This window comes from Oryza brachyantha, chromosome 4 (genome assembly GCF_000231095.2).
Source record: "Oryza brachyantha chromosome 4, ObraRS2, whole genome shotgun sequence".
Taxonomy (NCBI): Eukaryota; Viridiplantae; Streptophyta; class Magnoliopsida; order Poales; family Poaceae; genus Oryza; species Oryza brachyantha.
Window position 1 is genome coordinate 10919223 of NC_023166.2, and position 21170 is coordinate 10940392.

Below are 21170 nucleotides of genomic sequence, written 5' to 3' on the forward strand. Positions count from 1 at the left end.
TTGACGAAGCCCTCGATTAATGATTTAATTGACCTAACCAGTTAAACTATTTATCTACAATAGTTTAAAGACAGCAAATGTATTATACTTATAAAGCACCCTACAACAGCCTCACGATAACAAACCATCTCCCCATCTCTTCTTCCCTATGTTATTATTATGCCTAATCTAGCTTCGCACTAGTTTCCATTTTGTCAGGATTCTCAATCTATGCCGGTTCAGTTCAGTACTAGGGTGGATATCGCTTGACTTTTTAAGAGAAAAAACGAAATGATATATTTATAAATGAAAAATAATATATAAATAAATTATATATGTATTCTTAGTAATATAAAAGTAAATGTTGAAAAATAAAATATGATAAAAACCCAAAAATTAACTCTAAATTTATGAAAAAAATATTTTTTTTGTTTATAAGCATAAGCAAATGCGAAAAAAATGATGGTGTATGCTTTGTCCTGGTTAAACAAAAAATACAATGTTATGGTTGTTTGAATTAAGCCAACATGCCAGCATAATGTTTCATATAACGGTAATCCTACGGCATTACTGTTTCCGTTCCTATATGTAAGAAATCACGAGGATTTATCCATATTCATTTTCTAAAATCCCTTGTTTATATTCTATATTAATCTAAAATAAATTAATGGTGGCAACACTCGATCACTATCCACCAACCATATTATATGTCTTACCAACTAGTACGTCCTAATGTAAAATGTTTGACTTTTTTGGTTGCAACGTTTGACCATTTATCTTATTTAAAAATTTAGTACAAATATAAAAAATAACAAGTCATGCTAAAGTAAGTCACAAGCAAAATAAATGATATCTTTATAATTTTTGAATAAGACGAATAGTCAAACGTTGCATGAAAAAAGTCAAATATCTTATATGATGATGAAACGTAGGGAGTATTTTTTATATACAGAATATTTCAAAAATACACCAATATATTGCTTCTAGGAATTGAGGTAGTATACAACAGTAACATTATCATTATTTCGTTGGTAGGTATAGGAAAACAAGTCAAAAGGGGTTGTGCCATTTGGGCGGGAGGGGAAGCGGTAAGCGTACTTTACCATCACCGGGACAGTGACAGCACGTGAGAACCTGCGCCTAGCGCGGGGGGTGCTTCGGCTCTTTGAAGTTCGTAAATTTGGACATTGGCTCGTTGCGCCACAAAAGCAAAGCGGAAGCGGGGCTCTCTCTCGATCCCCGGCACGTGGCCACCACGTGACCCTGATCCACCATCTCCAACAAATGCCTCACCACACCACTTGCTCTCGGGCCCTCCTCGTAGCACTAGCAGCAGAGGCCCATGCCCCACCGGCGCGCGCCTATTTATTAATCCCAATCCACTGCTCCCTTAATGGACAGAGCATGTATAACCGTGGATTATAAGCTGGTTAAATACTAAGACAGAGAAGAGAGAATAAACAGGTTATAAGTCTACATCCAGCTTAGACGCAAAAAAAACTCGATGCGTAAGACAATGATTATACATTAACAGGGACGAAGCTAGAGCGAAATAGAGGGAGTGCCACGGATATCCGAATTTGGATCGGAGTTATGAATATATGGTGAAAATTCATAAATTTTAGTTAAAAATTTTTCCGAATGGGTTTCTGGGAACCCTTTCCTTCAAGCAGCTTCACCACTATATATTAATATAAAGAACTAATTATCATAGGAGACTAAAAGAAGGCTAACAAAATCATATAACTGGCTTGCTAGCTACTCCCTCCGTTTTATAATGTAAGATGTTTTAGTTATGTTTAGATTTATCTATTAATCAATATATATTATTTATATATATATATATATAAAGATTTATCGATATCTATATACATTATTAAACGAAGGTAGTATATTATTAGCCTGGCTCTAGTTATCCCATCAGCACAGTCCTGTTACTCCTGTAGATAATAGGTACTCCTGCCTGGTGGGGGCTCCCACCAGCCAGCCACTCAGCGCGATCCCGGTGGGCCGTACCGCTGGGTGGACTGTGGACCGGAAATCCATGGGTCCCGTCACAGGCAACAGCACTACCCATCACTCTCTCCCTGGTTCAAAAGATTCGTCGTGCCCGTGCGGACAAAATCCAACAGCACTCGCCAAACGGGAATTTACTCGTGGTCTGTGTGGTCTGTGGTGACTGGGCATGTAGGCCCCAGAAGTTTATGTGCTGCAGATCTGCTGCTGTGCCTGTGCTCGCAGCGGCAGTCCCCGTGGTGGCGGGGCTCGTACTCGTACGGCTGAAGAAAAAAATTGAAAGCACGGGTAAAAGCGTAACGGAAAGAGCAGATGTTGTTTTAGGGCTCTTAAGTTTATAAGATTTTCACGGAAACAGTTCAATTTCTCTGAAGTTTCTGTAAAATTCTTTCAAACCGAATAGTCACTTTAGTGCAAACAATGGAGTAAAATTTTCTCGTCGAGTCTGTCTGCCGGCTCGCTCAATGCCTGTATTGTTTATTTCTTTTATTCACAAACTCACTTTCCAGACCCAACAGTTGGAGCAGGGAATTGGGTTGTGTGATGTTTTCTCTTGATCCTGCAAGTATAGCAGATTGGAATAATTTTAGGCGAGGACCGAGCGAGCCTTCTGTTTTCTCACAGTGTCAGGCGGGTGGGAGGTGGAAGGGTGTACAGAGCATATACCTTTTCCTTACGAGTGGTTGGACACTACAGCGATCTGGTTCATGCGGATCGCATTAACCGTCCAACGTGAATCCCTACATGACAACCACACAGAGTCACATATGGTAGTATCAGTTTGCAACAGGACCATAGGATTGTCGGACACTGGTAAAAACAACTTGGCAATGGTTTGTCGGACAAACTTAAGCTTCACCGTTTCGCATTTAAACGGCTTATTTGCAAACGAAAATAATTTGTGAATCAAATTTTTATGTGTGATTTCTTAACGATCTCCAAACAAATGCTGCAAAATAAACTACGATGAAAACCAAAATCAACTCTAAATTTAAGTTTTAAAATTCAAAATTTAACTTATAAGCATAAGCATAAGCGAAAAGATGAGGCACAAGTAAGTCGACCAGGAGTAGCATTTTGTGGAAAAGTAAAGATGAAACACAGATACTCACCTCAGGAGGATTGAATTTTGCACCCAGATTGCTGAGTTTAGCATGAGCTCCGGCGTAGTCTTTAAAGAATACTTCTTGGTCCTCTGCGTATTTTTCTGCGTAGACCTGAATGTACCGTGGATAAAACAAGACGGTAAGTTTAATAATCATTTCAATTTCGTACTATCCTGATAACATATACTCCCTCCATTTCATAATGTAAGACGTTTTAGTTATACTTAGATTCATCTATTAATCAATATATATTGTTTATATATATGTCTAGATTTATTGATATCTATATGAATTTAGGATACGCTAGAAAATCTTACATTATGAAACGGAGGTAGTACAGTTTAAGCACCATTCACCTTGAATGTTGGGTCCTCAAATAATGCAGCATCCGTAGGCAAGACCAGGAGATCCTGATCTCTTTTCTCTTTTATCTCCTACAGTATCGCTACCAGCTCAGATCATGCAAAATCATATGAATTATCCGACATGAAGAATAAGGGAAACGTGGCACGTACCTTGAAATAACTGTTATCAAACTTCAGCCATTCAGCTGTCCATGATTGCCCACCAGGAGCACCAGGGCCATTCTTCTGCCAAAGTAATAAAAAAATGGTGGAAAATGCTCAAGATTTGTCCAACTCAGTCTAACCACAAAGACTAATGCACTTGCAGCAGATGTTGCTTAATGGAGTTCTGGAGGTGGTATAATATTTTGCAGGGAATATTATAGGAGATTATGTGGGCAAAAAAGGCATCCTTAAACATCGGAGCAGAGGCCAAGGACAAACATATAAAGCACATGGAGATCTTATTTACTCTAGCTATGTACACATTTTGAAATTTACACAGCTAGTTCCTTTCCTGAGAAATAATGGTAATTTTAAGCAGAGACACAAAGTACTGAAAGCATAGAACATCATTAAGTACTAAGTGGTCCTTGTTGCAAAAAATGATGATGAGGTATGCAATGATGCACGGGAAACATGGGAATACATTGAAACAGTAGGTTGAACTGATCATGCTCAAAACACAGGCCTTGCAGAATAAAACAACACACAACCCATTCCTTCTTTGAGCCACGGACACAGATAAGAAAAACATACTGTATATTTTGTTTCTGGTTTCCCCCAACCACTCCGTTCAGGTCTGGACCTTCCAAGTGTATGTGCCCCTGACAGGACCACAATTTCCTGCAGGCACAGCCACACAGGGCAGCCACAACTCAACATCACATATGAAAGGTAAATGAGAAAGCTCCAGTTAACTAGAATCTCATTTGCACACCTTATCATCAAGACCCATCCTGTAAAATACTCCCCTCAAGTGGTCCGCAGGTGCACTTGGGCCAGCATCTGAGCAACCAAAAGGGAAGAATAACTAAAGGTTAGCAAGCATCGGTTTTAAGGGATTGGGTGAGATGCTCGTGCAATATGTCCTAAATATATGCAAGAAGAGTTTTATGCCTTTCAATGTGGCAATAATAATAGTATTCCATAATCTTTTTCAGAAAAAATAAGCTTAGTTGATATTTCAAGCTGATGAGAGACATCATAGATAAGAACCTTCACATCTAAAAATTAAAAAACAATTATGAATTAAGAAAGACAGGATATCACTACAGATATTGGTGTTTCGGGAAGTCCAGTGAACAGAAATTGCTAACCAGGAAGCTTCCCCTCAGGTGGACACTGCTCAGGACCTGTGACATCAACACGTCCATATGTCATTGGAATCTTTGGACCACCAGCTTCCTAGTACAAGATTGACAAAATAAACCATTAAGCTAGAATATAGTGTTCATACATTGAAAACAAACTAGTTAGATACTTCCAAATTTTATTATACTTGGGGGTCATGGATCAAACCTCAATTGCTGTAGCACTTGCCAACTGGAATAAATCGGCATAGGAGATATTAGGGTATTTATCCTTGATAGGTTGGACAAGCTTTAGAGCATTTACCAGACCTTCAAAATTCAACCAGGACTTTTAGTTGATGAAAGTACACTAAAAATCAACAAGGAAATAAAATCATGAAAATCCAGGTAACTGTACCAGCATTGGCTCCATGTTTTAACTCAACATCGAATCTTAAGCTTCCATTTGCTCCACCTCGTTGTGGCCACTCTTTAATATTCTTGTCATACGTACCAGCATCATGCCATCCAAGACGAACCTTCATGCAGCCAAAGAAATAGCAAATTAACCATTTGGATATAGAGTAGAAAGCCAATTAGACTATACAGATGGAAGGGTTATAATGAAACTAAAAAATAACAGATGGTGCCATGGTCTACCCCCGTTGCATTGCATTCAGTATTTGCAAATTCAAAATGTACGATTTCAGTAAATGGTGATTATTTGATAAATGGCAGCCCTATCAACGCCTTTAACTTCTGAAAGTTGACAGAAGATAACTAACGAGAAGGATAACACCTACCATGACCACATAGAGGTTAAAAACATGAAAATAACCAAATTACCAAAGAAATAGACTTCAACCTTTGTGCTTTCAAATAAAGCATACATTTGATAATTTTGTTCTGGTATCATTAGTTAGTCAATTCAATATTCCATTCATATTGCACAATTCTGTTTGAATTTATTCATACCATCTGATAACTAATTTTATTTTCCTGACACTTCATTGTGACAAATTTCTTGAGCATTTCATGCTATTTCATGAAAAAAATTAATCAATTAGTCATACTTGTCTGTATACAGGACCGAGCACCATGCATTACTATGAGCCACATCGGACTGGTCAGGTCTATATAGGAGTAGTGGATAAAAGGCACTAAATGCAGTAGAGGGCACCACGGCCTAACTATTTACACAGGTAGTAATTCACATGACCCTTGATAGTCTCACTGGGAAAAGCTGCTGCAAGCGTTGGCAGTTATCATCATAAACATTAAATGACGATAGGATATCTGATAAATAAATTGACAGTTTTAATGCAACTCTGAAACTCTCACAAGCCATTTGTGGCATGTGCGACCTGCTCATCAGAACAGATGAGATCAGACTCACAAGCCTGTATTGGTGTTACTGTTCTCCTAGAGACGATGATCTGTCGTTTCTAGATGTCACAGTCCTATTTGAGAGCCAAGCTCGCTAAGATTTACTTCTTCACAGTGCTAAGTTCCAGCATTGCTCCAGAGAGCAAATTCGTTGTGGTCATAGTTTCTTTGTCTACGCGTGAGTTTGTTCCCATGTGTAACTCTCAGACACAAAAGCGAGCTGATGGTTCTCTGCCGTATCAAACCATCCACGTGGTGATGATGATATGAGAAGTTTCAGAGCAGCCAAACCGCAACGCGTGGTGTAGACGAGATCATACCAGGATGGGGTGGCAGTGGGTTGTCCTGAGGAGCTCCCTGATGTCCTCGCGAGCGGCCCTCAGCTCCGCCGCGCCCGACGCCACCCCCGCCGCCGCCATGCACCTCACCGTCACCGACCGGCCGCTCCCCGCCGCCTTCGCCTTCTGCGATCACACAGCACAGCCAGAGACGCGAGTCAAACAACCAGGTCACCCCATTCCCAACTCGAACCTAAACCCCAAAGGTGCGGTACCCAACCACCACCACCCCCGGACAGACCGAAACCGGTACGTACCTGGGGGAGCCGAGAGGCCGCGGCGCGGAGGGTGGCGCGCGGGAGGGCCACCGGGGGGAAGGCGGCGCTGGATCGCGCCGCGCGGCGGCCGTTCGGGGAGGCGGAGGAGGAGGAATACGCCGGCGCGGCGGCGTGGAAGGCGGCGAGTCGCGCGGCCGCCATGGTGGGGTTGGTGGGAGGGAGCCGGTGGCCTCAGGCCTCTGGGCACGAGGTGTGACTTCTTTGGGGAAGGGAGAGAGGTCAGTCCGCCACGCCCGCCGCCTTGGGTTTCGAGGGGGTTCTCGCTGGCTGGGAGTGGTGGTTGGTGGCTTGGTGCTGGTGGTGCGCTGGGAGTCGTGGGGTTTAGTTTAGTTTAGTCCGCGCCGGACGCGGCGAGGGTGGTGGTGGACCGCGCGGTTCTCGGCGGGCTTCGCTCTTCTGGGAGGGCAGCCGGCTGTGGCCGGCGGCGGCGCGGTGTGTTCTCCCGCGTGACTGGTGCGACCATGTGTTCTCGACTTCTGGGAGGGCAGGTGGCGGCTCAGACCAAGTTCAATGCGTAGCCAACTACTAACTTTAATTCATCTATAGTTAATATAATAGTCAATTCATATAATAGATAACTACAAAGTATCAATACATGATCTTACATGTTATACACATAATTTGTCTTGGAATCCGCGTGCAGCTGGCTTAGCTCACATCTCTTTCTCTCTTATCTCTTTAAAATATTCTTACAGCTGGCTTATAGCCCTGCTATTGTAGCCTGCTCTCAGCTGGTACGACGTGGTGACCGGTGAGTGGTGGCTGGTGCCGTACTGCCATGCGCGCGCTCGTGTTGGATGGTGAATTCCTCGTGGTCGGAGAGAAGTTCACGACCTAGCGTTTTCGTTTTTTAAGTTAAAATTTAAATTTTTACTCTTAAATTTAAAATATATTTTAGTTTTTTAGTTTATTTTCAATGTTTACCTTAGATCCCAAGAACATATATAAGTTTTAAGTAAAAAATATTTTTCTTTGTAAATATGTGATTTGATTTTTCCTCTCAAAGCCAAAGAATGGTCTGATACATGTTTTTCCATGTTCGTCGATTAATAACATAACTATATAAGTTTGCATCTTTTTTCTATGAAAGATTCAATTATCATGTTGAATATCGGTGCTATTTTTGGTCTTAGAGACGTGGTTAACAAAAATAATATTTTATATACTTATCAGTGTCACTGAGTCTTAGCACGTGGCTGACTAGGGGCATGTTCTTTCATGGGTTAAGTAACGGTTGGAAAATGTATCAATATGTTTAATTAATTATTAACTATGGAGTCTTAAAATTTTTACTGATATGATTTTTAAATCTTTTCTATATAACTTTACCATACAATCTGCTAGTACAACTCTAAATATAACTAGATATTAAAAATACATTATTTGTACAGAGCAAGAATGATGGTGATAGGGTGCTCCTCTTGTCCTTCACTTTGTTGGTATGGCGACGTGAGTGAGCTCCACGAAAGGCCGACACCGCGAAGGTCGCTGTCAAGAAAGCTAAGCATGGCTATGACCTAGAGGAGTTTGTGGGAAATCCAGGTCCCCAATCCAATCTAGAGATGGCAATATAGATCCGTGGTGACTGACCGAACGATGCGACGATATGGTGGTTTGAAGGCACGCCTGCCTCGTAGAGATGTCTCAAGCGCTTCGTATCTCTACTTGTGCCCGTCGGTGATGCTTGGTAGTGTGGACGGCGCCACCAACCACACCCCTGCCTTCTCCCACTTCTCCCTCCCCTGTTTTAGACACAACGGATATTCCAACGGATAAAGTATGATGTCAATCGCTATGTAGGTACATGGATGAATGGTGTAGGTATAGAGATGCATGTGTAGGTGACATTGGATGGTTCACCTAATGGAATTGGTGGTTGGATATGACCTGTAGGGCAAAAGCTCGCTTGGTCTGATAACATTAGTAGTGGTGACGGCTGATCCATTGAACACGATTTTTTTTTTTGAAAGTGTTGTTACGTAGCTAGGTCATTCACCACCTTAAGGGACAAATTTGGGTGAAAACCTTATATTTTTTTAACTTTTAGTGAAATACAGTAATGATTCAAACGAGTGTCAAATTTACAATGGTCTCAGAATTAAAAAGTTCATGTTTACCGATCTGAGTATTAAAGAGAAAAAGAAACTGTCATGGATTCCGGCCCGTCTGCATTCCATGGCCCTAATTTCGAGCCAGGCCCACCGGAGCAGTCCACTGGCAAACGGCTGTTGGCCTGTCGACGTGTCATATACGGTGATAACGAGCAGGCGCCGCGCTAGCCGCCGGCGGAGCGACGAGCAGGCCACTGCCACCGCCACCGCCAAGCGCCATGCCACTCGTCGGTTGTCCGGCGCCGAGGCTCACCGGCCGGGCCCAGCGCCCTCCTCCGCCGCGCTCCTCCGCGCCTAGGCGCGCCTCCTCCCCTCCTCCGCTGCTTTCAAGGAGGGCGGCGTCCGCCGTTTCGCTGCTCCTCGCCGCCCTCCCCTTCCCCGCCTCGTCGCTGCGACTCCCCGCGGCATCCGCGAAGGAAGAGGAGGCGTCAGAGGCTAGAAGAGGGGGTGCGGGGGAGCTGGAGCTGGAGCGGTACGCTGACCGAGACGAGGGCTTCACCCTCCTCAAGCCCGCCTCCTGGCCCAAGGTACGGATCGCTCTGAACTCCGTAGTGACGCAAGTACACAACGTAGGCTAGCTGCATAAACACGCATTGGATTTGGTGCAATGTAGTAGAGATTGATGCTTTGTTGATTTCGATGCACTGGGGGTAGCGGACTGGAGGTGTGAACCGTTTCAGAATTTCTGTGGTGTGTATTTGGTGAAGGTGGAGAAGGCAGGGGCGACGGCGCTCTTTCAGCAGGAGGGGCAAGGGAGCAACAATATTGGGGTTGTTGTTAATCCCGTCCGGCTATCGACGCTGACAGAGTTCGGCACGCCACAGTTTGTCGCCGAGAGGCTGATTCAGGCTGAGAAGAAAAAGGTAAACGAATGAATGAAACAATCCTTTTGGGCATTCCAATTTGTCAGCTCCATGCTACTCCGTATTTGATAATGATTTTCATGATGTCACATTTGAAGTGCTCCACTTAGGTCAGTCTTAACGGGGTTTCATAAAAGTGTCATGCACATTAATTTTGTGACACATCAGCATAAAAGGAAATATTTGTATAAAACTACGAGGAGAGAGAAGAAATTAGTTTCATGGTAATGAAACGTTTAGGCACTGTTACTAAGTTCTGGGTAACACAGGGAAACTGACATTGAGAGGCTTGAGACATTTTATGCAATCAAACATTGTCTACATGCAATTAAACTTTCAGCAGTAATTAAATGCTTTATTTAGCTTTAGAAATGGTACAATGAAATATTGCATTGTGAGTAGTTATTTCATGCATCGTTTCATCGAGTTAACTATTTTGAAAACTGTGTAGTAAAATTAGGCATTGAGACTGGCCTTAGATGGACACTGCTTGTTGATAAGATATGAGTCTGTGATACATCTTGTTTTGGTGCTTGTATGTTAAATTTACTGTAGCACATATATATAAACAAACAATTGGGTGAAAACTCAAAACTTAGTTTTATATAGATTCACCCTATAATCATTTATACATTATTGCTGATGACTGCCCCTAAAGGATCAGTTGTGGTTGAGTAGTTCAGTGCTAGTATTGGCAGTTGGTTTGAAACCTTTCCCTTAATACAGGAAAGCACCAAATCTGCAGAGGTTATTTCTGTTGGGGAGAGATCAGGCCATGATGGACTGACAGTGTATGAAATCGAGTACCTACTGGATAGTACAAGGGGAGGGATGAAGAGGATATTTTCGGCTGCATTTGTTGCTTCTAGGAAGCTCTACCTGCTAAATATAACCCACTCAGATAGCCAGCAGAAGCCCCTGGATAGCCAGACTAGAAATGTTCTGGAACAAGTCCTCCATTCTTTTGATTCTGTATAGTTTGTTTCTTTTAAGAGGAGAGGCATGCCTATCTCTTATCTGTTCCCATAACATGTGTCTTTGTGCGATCGTATTCCAAATGTATGTATTTTTGTGTTAATATGCTATTTTTGGCAACATAATTATAATATGTTTCCCAAATATGTATCAGTTCTTTGATTCTTTCAGCATCTTTGGAACCTTTGTTTAGGAAACAGAAGCATGTTTTATACTACATTCCGGGGAATCTTCCATTGCTTAATCATGCTTGCATTACGGCCAATATAACTCAAATGGTGAACTCTCAGATGCTTCTATGCCAGTTCTTAATTTTGAATTTTTGGGGTCACATTGTTGCCAGAGTCCTTCCTTATATTATAAAATGCTATAACCAACATAACATCCAGTGGCATAACATAAATAACAACTGGAGAAAACGATAATACTCATCAATATTAAGCTCCTGAAAGTTGATCAGAAAACCATGTTTATCTTTATTTGGAGCACTGTAATTAGGAGTGTTAATGGGCCAAGACCCTGGGTTCTTTCACAACCCTATTCAATCGTTAAAAATTTTTAGCTCAAAAATCTATAAAATTTTAGCTCCGGCCCATTTTGAACCTAACCTTCAATTTTATAGATAAAAAAGTTGGGCCCATTACCACCCTAACTGTAATTCTGCCGATCCATATAAAACAAGCACTGTAACTAAACTTTTGATTAAAACAAGTCAAGGAGCAATGAAGACTGCTGTAACCTGTAAACTGCTTGAAATTTGAATGAAGTGATTCTTCTGGTTGCATTTGTTTCTGTATATACTGAATACAGCGTAGCCTACCCAGATACACAGGAGAGGCCACTGGACATCCGAACTAGAATGGAACTTGTCCTCAGCAGAGTTACTTTGATCTTTACAAAATATCCTGATCTCTTCAAACTGCAGAGGTATGTCTAATCCATTGTTCTCAGCCACATGTTTCCTCGTATGTAGATCATACCCATATTTATGTTCTCCTGCAAACATTGTATTAAGCATGTTTTCCAAATACAGCTGTTGTATTAAGCAAGATATGCTGCTTTCAAGATTCAAGACTAAGAGTATGTTGCACAATGCACGTATAAGGAAGTTATTGTGTTTGAAGAATTGAAGGTGCACAATTCCGTTGTTAGCATCTTAAATACAGCGCACCAGAACTACCAGGTCTTCATGAGCCGGGTGCACTGTGTATGCAAAGCCATTCAGGAGTATTCGTTTTCCACAAAAAGTAGGGAGAAGTTCAAAAGAGTAAGACTTATCTTCTTCCCTCCTTAAAGAATGTTTACTTTCATTATCACTTGGAAGGCATGCTAAACACAGTGCTTTGTGCGTTGCTGAAATAACTTCATTGAATTGTTACACGCTTTCAACCTTTCAGGATTGCCAGGTCTTGGTGGGCAGATCAGGTACGCCCTGGGACTTCCACGGTTACATGAGATAGTCATCCAGGAGTACTCCTTTTCCATAAAAAGGCAGGGAAAAATTCAAAAGAGTAAGACTTATCTACGTACTTTCCTTAAAAGAACTTTTACCTTCATTTTCACTTGGGGAAACACTGCCAGTGGAAAATTTAGCTTCCCTATCTTGGGGAGGCTCGGCAAAAAAAAGAAAAAAAAAGCACTACCAGTGGCTGCCTAATCCAAACTCCAAAGTCATCCTTGGAACAAAAATGGATTGCAAAAATAGGTTCTTCTTGTTGTGAGACCATTTAGGCATGAAAAACAAAAGCCGATTCACATGCTTCACACACTTAGGATGGGCTGCCGGCTGTACACAACATTCTGGCCGGTTTTGTGGGTGGTTTTGTTGTTGCAAGTTGCAAACAGCAACCATGCATATGGCATCCACTCCCCATATTGCTGAAGCCCAGGCTGGAAATGGATCATGAATCTGATATGACGTCCGATAATGAGAAGGCAGCGGTGAATTTGCAAATTTTATTCTCTCTATTCAACGTGATCGCAGAAGAAAGCCAAGCAAAACAAATATTCTGGTTCCTCCCTTAGGTGTGAAATTGGAGGCCACTTCAGTATAAAAGAACAAAACCGCGGAAGCATATCATGCTGGCAAATCAGCATCATGTGGAAGGAAGGCGTCCACCAGTGGCTAATTGAATTTGCTTCTTCCATTCGTATGACTCTGGTGCTCCTTTGGCAGCTGCTGCTGACGCTCACATTTCCTTCCGGAGCGACTGGCTTTATACTAGCACGGTACGTTGTTCGTACTGTCTATATCACTAACACGCATGCATGAAGTTGAGAATATTTTACCGTATCTATTTTCTTTTTCTTGATTTACTGAACTGAAGGGCATAGCACAAGTCATTTTCCAGCGGAGCACTGGTATATCCATATTGTAAATAAACTTTCTTTCAGCCATAAGGAAAAGGGCTATGGGTACAATTTTTTTTTCAGAAAACTCCAAACACTAATACGTCATACTGTGAGTAAATATAGATTTTCTGTATTAGTTATACCAAACTGCTGAGAGCTTTGTTTGTATGACATTTGTAAGAAAAATACGTCATAAGTCTGGGGGAAAAAATAACGATATGTTGCAGATTCTGCACATAGATTTCTTAATCTTAGAGGTTACTGTGTCATTATTGTTCTGGAGATGGTAAAGCCGTAATGGAGAATTCTTCCGCTGAAAGAAACGTGCTTAATTTTCTTTGCTTACGTAGCAGTTGACACTTCAAAGGTTACTTTTGGATGTTTCTGTAAGCACGGGCTACGTGCCTTCGTGTGGACGCTGCAATAATAATAATAAGCCGCATCCCATACGAGGGAAAAATATTTGCACAAGCGGATATTCTATTCCTCCAGTCAACGGAGGTGGCTTCCCGGCTGGCCCACCACGTTTGAATATGAAGCAAAAGGGCATGCCTCATATTTTCCATTTTCTATACTGTACTGTACTGTGCTACTATCAATGCAATTAATTAGTAAATGATCATGCTCAATTTGTGTTGACATTAAACAGCTTAGGATGTGTTTGAAGGTGACAGAAGAACGAGATGATCGCACAAAATCACGATAGTCATTAGTGAATGAGCAATCGATTAGTACCTATTGTGAACTTAAAACTAGATTAGTATGATTTTAAAAATATATCGTTTAACAGTTTTGTAAATGTACCAATGGAAAACAAGATAATATTTTATCATAACATGCACTACCCGAATGCAACCTTAGTATTCTTTATTTTTTTTCTTCTCTTATATAGAGTTAGTTATCAATGCTAATCATGCATGAAAAAAGGAGAAAAATTGGTTGTTCATCTATTGTGCATGACGGGGGGTATTAGGTTGCGTCTAAAAACTCTAAAAAAAACTCATGACTGAAGCCTCGGCAAGTTTGTTCATTGAAATTCGCTATTTGATATCTAAGCAAAATGTTTAAAACAGGGGAAAAAAAGGGAAATGGTAATATTCTGTACTATTAAAGAAGTCTAATGGATTACAATCTTAAAAGTAAAATTTTGCTGGGACAAACTTTTACACCAAGGCATTCTCAAAACATATGAATAGGAAAAATATGAGATCAAAGTGCCCTGCCAACTCAAAATCATATAGATTTAATAAACACAGGAAAAATACAAGAATAAATGTTTGGATTGATTGGATTGAGTACATTAATAACCTAGAAATTGAAAGAGATAGACACAACAATTTTTTTCCCAAAAGTTAGATCTCATATTGAAAATACTTCAAAATTCATATGTTCGGAGGCATTCCTAAGGAATTTGAAAGAAATTTGGAAGATGCATTACTTCGTTCCAAAAGAACCATATATAAATATTTTCATAGAATAAAAAACTAATCCTCCAAAATTCTATATTCCAAAAGAGCCAGCAGTATCAGGGTAGGCTGGATAGGAAAGACATGGGAATCCCATTAGTCAACCCAACAGCCAAGACCAGTCGGCAACAGCCTGACACGGTGACACCTCTCCTTATTTCAACCATGCAACTATTATAAGGCTCTGTTTAGTTTTTAATTTTTTTTACAAAAACATCCCATTGAATTTTTAGACATTTAAATAAAACATTAAATATATATAAACATTAAAACTAACTACACAGTTATGAAGAAAATATTGAGACGAATCTTTTGAGTCTAATTAGGACGTGATTAGCCATAAGTGCTACAGTAACTAACATATGCTAATGATGGATTAATTAGACTTAAAAGATTCGTCTCGCGGTTTCCAGGCGGAATCTAAAATTTATTTTATAATTAGACTAAGTTTAATACTTTAAATTTAAATGTGTGTTTAAAGTTTTGATGTGATGTTTTTGTATTTGCAAACTAAATAACCCCTAAATAGGTTAGGTCTGTTTTCATGGACAAAACTTCAGTGTCTTCTCGCATCGGATATTTGGACACTTATCATAAATAGTAAACATAGATTATTAATAAAACCTGTTCATAATCTTGGACTAATTCATGAAACGAATCTAATGAGCCTAATTAATCTATGATTAGCCTATATGATGCTACAGTAAACATAAACTATGGATTAATTAGGCTCAAAAAATTTGTCACGCGAATTAGCTCTCATTTGTAATTAGTTTTATAATTAGTCTACATTTAATATTTATAATAAGTATTTAAATATTTAATGTGACGTAGACTTTAAAAACTTTAGCCCTATCTAGACCCGCATTAAACATCTCGTATGAATGCAAAGGAGAGAAACATCATCAGCGTCACACTCTGCTCTATATATAACGGAACAATCCAAAATCGCAATCGCACGCAGCTGTGCCTCCCTTCCGAGCAGAAAACTCTCTCTCTCTCTCTCTCTCTCTCTCTCTCTCTCTGCTCATCAACAGATTCGTCGTCCCCTCCCTTCCTCGAAATCCTTCCCCGCCGCACTCTTCTCAACGCATACAGGTTCCCCGAGAGAGACGCACAGTCACCCGGAAGTCCGGAACGCGCCGCGCAACCGAGAGGCAGAGTCGAGGACCGACCGGCCGGCCCCGTCCGTCACCCGTCGCCGCCATGGCCGGGGAAGTCGCGGTGGACTCCGGCGAGAAGCGCCTCAACGAGCTTGGCTACAAGCAGGAGCTCCGCAGGGAGATGGTACGCACGCTGCGCTCTCCCTCTCTCTCTCCCTCTCTCTGGTTTTGACGAGATTTTGACTAAACTTGTGAATAATTTCCCTCCCCGTGATGAACCGTTCACACTGGATTTTTCTTGCGTGCTGTTCCTTTCCTTTTCTTTTCTTCACATTTGATTTTTGATGCTACTCTCTCTTGGTTGTCTTCATTTTTCATCGATCGTTTGATCACACTGCCATGTTGTTGTAGACTCTGTTCAAGACGCTGGCCATCTCCTTCTCGACGATGACGCTGTTCACCGGGATCACGCCGCTGTACGGGAGCAGCCTGCGGTACACGGGGCCGGCCTCCCTCGTCTGGGGCTGGGTCGTCGTCTCCTTCTTCACCTGGTTCGTCGGCTTCGCCATGGCCGAGATCTGCTCTTCCTTCCCCGTAAGCACGCCTCTTTCGGCTGTTCTTCTTGCCGTGGATAACTTCGTTCAGAAAAAAAAACTCCTATTTGGGTTGCGTATTATGAAAACTTGGTGTTCATTAAGTTGATCTGTTTAGATATTTGAATTTCTTATGGTACGCCTTTTACGGGAATAGTTGGTTGCGAGTATTTTCGTAGCAAATTTAGATAATTTACGTTTATTGCTATATCTCATTCTCACCTTTTCAACCCGTTATAGCATTTCAAAATTGAGTTATATTTTGGAAATAAGTTTCATTTTATATCTCGTGTTAGTTTGAAGCAAAGTACCTGTCTTTTAACTTACAAAATATGGTTCACATATATATTCTTTTAAAACTAGACAAACTAATCATGAAAGATTCGGAGGGTACATATAATTCAGGTAATCATCAAGCAGGAGTCATACCTTCAGTTTATTGAAGGTGTACATGCGCATAGCATAACTTAATTATCTTCTGGATTCTTTAAGCAGTACTAATACTTACTACATTAGGTCAACATATACACCAATCGATCACGGTTGGTTTGAAACCATAAAATTTTCACGACCTTTTTGTCATTAGCACTACATATTTGTTTTACCTATGGGTGAATAAAAGTGCTCTTTCTTGGCGCTTTTTTGTTGTTTAGTGCTTGTTTCCAGCAATATTGCATCTTAAATTACTAGCCTGCCTGCTGCCATTGTTCTGCTTGACTACTCACATGCATATGCGCATTGAACCTAATAATATCATATTACAGCATAGACTCCGCAGGCACGCCATCAGCCCATGCCCATCATATCCACGCAATGTTTAAAAACTATTATTATCCCCGTTTCGTATTATAAGAAGTAGATACAAATGATACTAATAAATTTGAATAAATATCTAAAACATATATATTTATACATAAATAAATCTAGATATAGTTAAAATATCTTACAAAATAAAACAGAGAAAGTACAATGTATTTTTTGCAATCCAGTTCGGACTCTTGAGTACCAATGCGGGGAAAGTATTCTAAACCCTCGAGGGGATGTCCCTTCGTTTATTGTATGTTATCTAAATAATCATTAAAAAATTTAAAAAAAATATGCAGATAGGTTAATATAAGATATATCATTTGTTATTTTTAACTTCTAGAATCCATAACAAAAATAACAAATATGACCCTGAGTATATATATACTATTCAGAGTTTAATTTGTTATTTTTAAAATTTTTTATAACTATTTAGATGGCATGCAATAGATGAGGGGATATTCTCTCGAGAGTTTAAAATCCACTCCCAGCAATGTGGCATGGTTGAAACTTCAGTGGATCGTTTTGCTGTCATGCTTTCTCCCTACTGATGACATTGTTTTTCTGTTTGAAATCAGACCACTGGTTCTCTGTATTTTTGGGCTGCTCATTTGGCTGGTCCAGTCTGGGGTCCGTTGGCGTCCTGGTGCTGTGCTTGGTTAGAGGCCATAGGTCTTATTGCCGGAATTGGTACACAGGTATGCTCTTTTGTCAATTGTTCTTTCTGTAGTAGAAAATGGTTAATCACATGCCTGATGCTTATCTACCTCTTCTGGTCATTAGTATCCATCTTTGTTCTTAGGAAGAAGCAAATTAAATGTCACTGTCCATTTCTGCTACAGATTTTCAGTTCGACCATGGACGAAAAATTCAATGCAATATGCTAAATTTCTCACGCTGAGCTCTTACATAGCTAAAACCACCTGTCTGTTCCATTTCAGGCATACGCAGGATCTCAAGTATTGCAGAGCATAATTCTGCTCTGCACCGGCACGAACAAAGGCGGCGGCTACCTGACGCCTCGCTGGCTGTTCCTCCTCATGTACATTGGGCTAACCTTCATCTGGGCTGTGCTCAACACCTTCGCGTTGGAAGTCATCGCCTTCCTCGACCTCATCTCGATGTGGTGGCAGGTGGCTCAATCCGTTCCGTGTTCTTCCAAGATCAGTAGCTCCATTGGAGGAGGCTGGCATTTGATTATTTGATACTCTGTGTGTGTGTGTGTGTGTGCAGGTGATCGGTGGCACTGTGATAGTGATACTGCTCCCGCTGGTGGCGAATACGACGCAGCCGGCGTCGTACGTGTTCACGCACTTCGAGACGGCGCCAGAGGTGACCGGGATCAGCAGCAGCGCCTACGCGGCCATCCTGTCCCTCCTGGTGAGCCAGTACTCCCTGTACGGGTACGACGCGGCGGCGCACCTGACGGAGGAGACCAAGGGCGCCGACAAGAACGGCCCCATCGCCATCCTCTCCAGCATCGGCATCATCACCGTCTTCGGCTGGGCCTACATCCTCGCCCTCACCTTCAGCATCCAGGTACTTGTCTCGCCGCCGCCGCCGCCGCCGTCGAGCCTGGAGCAGAAATGGCGGGAGATCAACGAGAGCGTGATCTTGATCGAAATGAGCTCTCTTTGTGCGTGTGCAGGACTTCGGCTACCTGTTCGACCCGAGCAACGAGACGGCCGGCACGTTCGTGCCGGCGCAGATCCTGTTCGACGCGTTCCACGGCCGGTACAACAGCTCCGCGGGCGCCATCGTGCTGCTGTTCGTCATCTGGGGCTCCTTCTTCTTCGGCGGCCTCTCCATCACCACCAGCGCCGCCCGGGTGGTGTACGCGCTGTCCCGGGACAGGGGGATCCCGCTGTCGTCGGTGTGGCGGCGGATCCACCCGCGGCACAGGGTGCCCGCCAACGCGGTGTGGCTGTGCGCCGCCGTGTGCGCGCTGCTGGGCCTGCCCATCCTGTGGATCAACGTGGTGTTCACGGCGATCACCTCCATCGCCACCATTGGGTGGGTGGGCGGCTACGCGGTGCCCATCTTCGCCCGGATGGTGATGCGGGAGGCCGACTTCTCGCCGGGCCCGTTCTACCTCCGCCGCGCCAGCCGCCCCGTCTGCCTCGTCGCCTTCCTCTGGATCTGCTACACCTGCTCCGTCTTCCTCCTCCCGACCACCTACCCGATCAGCGCTGGCAACTTCAACTACGCCCCCGTCGCGCTCGGCGTCTGCCTCGGCCTCATCGGCCTCTGGTGGGTGCTCGACGCCCGCAAGTGGTTCAAGGGCCCCGTCAGGAACATCGACGACCTCCACGCCAAACCCGACGACAACAACGGCAAGGTCTAGCTTTCTTCAATCAAGTTTAGCTCACCTTTTTAGCAGCAGATCATAATCTCAAGCCAAATCAAATCACTCTCTCGATCGATTAGAAGTTTCTTTCTTTTCTCTCTCTTGTATTTTCTCCTGTCTTGATTAGCCATACGTGTGACTCGCTCAGAACAGAACATGCAAGCATCATGTAGAAACAGTTATGAAAAGAGAAAAAACACGCAAAGCATCATGAAGAAACAGCTGAGCAAAGAAAAATATTGTGAGCACGAAGGAAGAGGAAGGAGCGTCTAAGAACAGTAGGCATGAGAGGCATCGGGAAAACACCGAAGCATGTCTCTAAACCCGTTGGATTTAGGGACCAAGACGGTTTTTAGGCTTTCCTCCATGTTCACATGCCGACTGCTCTTGTACACCCGTTCATATCTATTTATCATCATCAAACTGAAATTTGTGTATTGTGTGTTTAAGCCTAAGATGCTCATGCTGTAATCACATGAGTGAAATAGAAAGAGGAAGGAGAACTAAGAATGATAGGAATGGGAGGCATCGAGAAAACACAAAGAGAGAGCGCATGCTTTCTCGTATGTTCCCAGTCCCATTATTCTTAGAACCTCTCTTTCTTCCTCTTTTACACCTCACCGCCAAGGCACACCTACACCTACAAGAGTTATATATGAATGTTTGGATTCATGGATTTTTTTTCCCTTGTCACATTGGACTTTTGGACGTTAATTAGAAGAAATTAAATATAAACTGATAACAGAACTAACTGTATAAATAAATGTTATTTCATTAGACAAATTTTTTAAGGCTAATTAATCCACGATTAGCAAATATTTACTGTAGCACCACATTCACTAATCATGGATTAATTAGGCTTATTAGATTCGTTTCGCGAAATAGTCTTGAGTATGAGATGGATTTTATTAATAGTCTATATTTAATAATTTTAATTAGTGTCTAAACATTTAATGTGACAGTGACAAAAAAAATTGTGTGGATCCAAACAGGATCTAAGATTTTTTTTGCAATGTTTGAACAATGCAACTTCTGAGGTACTACGTATAACAACCTAGGCTCTATATAGAAGTAACAGGGACAGTATTGAGATCAATGCACAGACCTACTCCATGGTGCAAGGCATCTTGGCCTTGTTTTGTTCCTAATTTTTTTTTTCCAAAAACATCACATCGAATTTTTAGACATTTCATCTAAATAAAACATTAAATGTATATGAACCAAAAAACTAATTGTACAGTTACGAAACAAATCTTGATACAAATTTTTTTGAGCCTAATTAATTCATGATTAGCCATAAGTGCTACAATAACCAACATATGCTAATGACGGATTAATTAGGCTCAAAAGTTTCGTCCCGCGGTTTCTAGGCTAGCCATGAAATTCGTTTTTTTCATTCGTATCCGAAAACTCCTTCTGACATCCGATTAAACATTTAACTTGACATTTATCCCAAAATTTTTCTCGATCTAAATACCCCCTTCCCCAGTCAATTGCAGTGGGTTATATTGTCAGTGTCATTGCAAGGCATGCACAGGACACCAGCCACCAGGATATGCTATGATTTCCTGACGACTTTGCATATCTAAAAAGCCGTCAGGTAGCTGAAAGCCTGACACAATGCATTCATTCAGTTTTAGGGATGGAAACAAACAACCACGGAGGTAGCGATTCAATAGAGCAAGTTCAATAGTATAACTATAATATCTAATTTATCTATACTTAATTTAATAGTCAATTCATACAATAGTTATCTACAAAACATCAATGCATGGTCTAACATGTCATACACATATTTTGTTTTGGAGCCCGTGTGC

At 41.8% G+C, this 21170-nt stretch overlaps 3 protein-coding genes across 3 annotated transcripts; 2 read left to right on the forward strand and 1 right to left on the reverse strand.

Moving 5' to 3' along the window:
- Nucleotides 1–2308: 2308 nt before the first annotated feature.
- Nucleotides 2309–7183, reverse strand: LOC102714726 (probable L-ascorbate peroxidase 7, chloroplastic). Its single transcript, XM_006652242.3, has 12 exons — nt 6719–7183; nt 6444–6587; nt 5156–5276; nt 4967–5067; nt 4765–4852; nt 4386–4453; nt 4205–4291; nt 3617–3691; nt 3458–3535; nt 3108–3212; nt 2662–2735; nt 2309–2554 (listed from the first exon to the last, which is right to left on the reverse strand). The coding sequence occupies exons 1-11, from the start codon at nt 6878–6880 to the stop codon at nt 2715–2717; spliced, it is 1050 nt and encodes a 349-aa protein (XP_006652305.1). The 5' UTR covers nt 6881–7183; the 3' UTR covers nt 2309–2554; nt 2662–2714.
- A 1764-nt stretch (nt 7184–8947) lies between these two features.
- Nucleotides 8948–10944, forward strand: LOC102715008 (psbP domain-containing protein 2, chloroplastic). Its single transcript, XM_006652243.3, has 3 exons — nt 8948–9377; nt 9558–9713; nt 10440–10944. The coding sequence occupies exons 1-3, from the start codon at nt 9069–9071 to the stop codon at nt 10689–10691; spliced, it is 717 nt and encodes a 238-aa protein (XP_006652306.1). The 5' UTR covers nt 8948–9068; the 3' UTR covers nt 10692–10944.
- Nucleotides 10945–15626: 4682 nt separating this feature from the next.
- On the forward strand, nt 15627–19666 carry LOC102715292 (amino-acid permease BAT1 homolog). Its single transcript, XM_006652244.2, has 6 exons — nt 15627–15793; nt 16021–16203; nt 17585–17704; nt 17948–18139; nt 18240–18545; nt 18655–19666. Exons 1-6 carry the CDS (start codon nt 15713–15715, stop codon nt 19348–19350), a joined length of 1578 nt encoding a protein of 525 aa, XP_006652307.1. The 5' UTR covers nt 15627–15712; the 3' UTR covers nt 19351–19666.
- The last annotated feature ends 1504 nt before the right edge of the window (nt 19667–21170 follow it).

Excerpts from the sequence above, each read along its gene's own strand:
- LOC102714726 (XM_006652242.3), bottom strand. The coding sequence starts at position 6,880 with ATGGCGGCCGCGCGACTCGCCGCCTTCCACGCCGCCGCGCCGGCGTAT. Across the intron at positions 5,068-5,155 it reads AAAACATGGAGCCAATGCTG|GTCTGGTAAATGCTCTAAAG; the intron begins GTACAGTTACCT and ends TGAATTTTGAAG. Across the intron at positions 4,292-4,385 it reads GGATGGGTCTTGATGATAAG|GAAATTGTGGTCCTGTCAGG; the intron begins GTGTGCAAATGA and ends CTGTGCCTGCAG.
- LOC102715008 (XM_006652243.3), top strand. The coding sequence starts at position 9,069 with ATGCCACTCGTCGGTTGTCCGGCGCCGAGGCTCACCGGCCGGGCCCAG. Across the intron at positions 9,378-9,557 it reads AGCCCGCCTCCTGGCCCAAG|GTGGAGAAGGCAGGGGCGAC; the intron begins GTACGGATCGCT and ends TATTTGGTGAAG. Across the intron at positions 9,714-10,439 it reads TTCAGGCTGAGAAGAAAAAG|GAAAGCACCAAATCTGCAGA; the intron begins GTAAACGAATGA and ends CCCTTAATACAG.
- LOC102715292 (XM_006652244.2), top strand. The coding sequence starts at position 15,713 with ATGGCCGGGGAAGTCGCGGTGGACTCCGGCGAGAAGCGCCTCAACGAG. Across the intron at positions 16,204-17,584 it reads AGATCTGCTCTTCCTTCCCC|ACCACTGGTTCTCTGTATTT; the intron begins GTAAGCACGCCT and ends GTTTGAAATCAG. Across the intron at positions 17,705-17,947 it reads TTGCCGGAATTGGTACACAG|GCATACGCAGGATCTCAAGT; the intron begins GTATGCTCTTTT and ends GTTCCATTTCAG.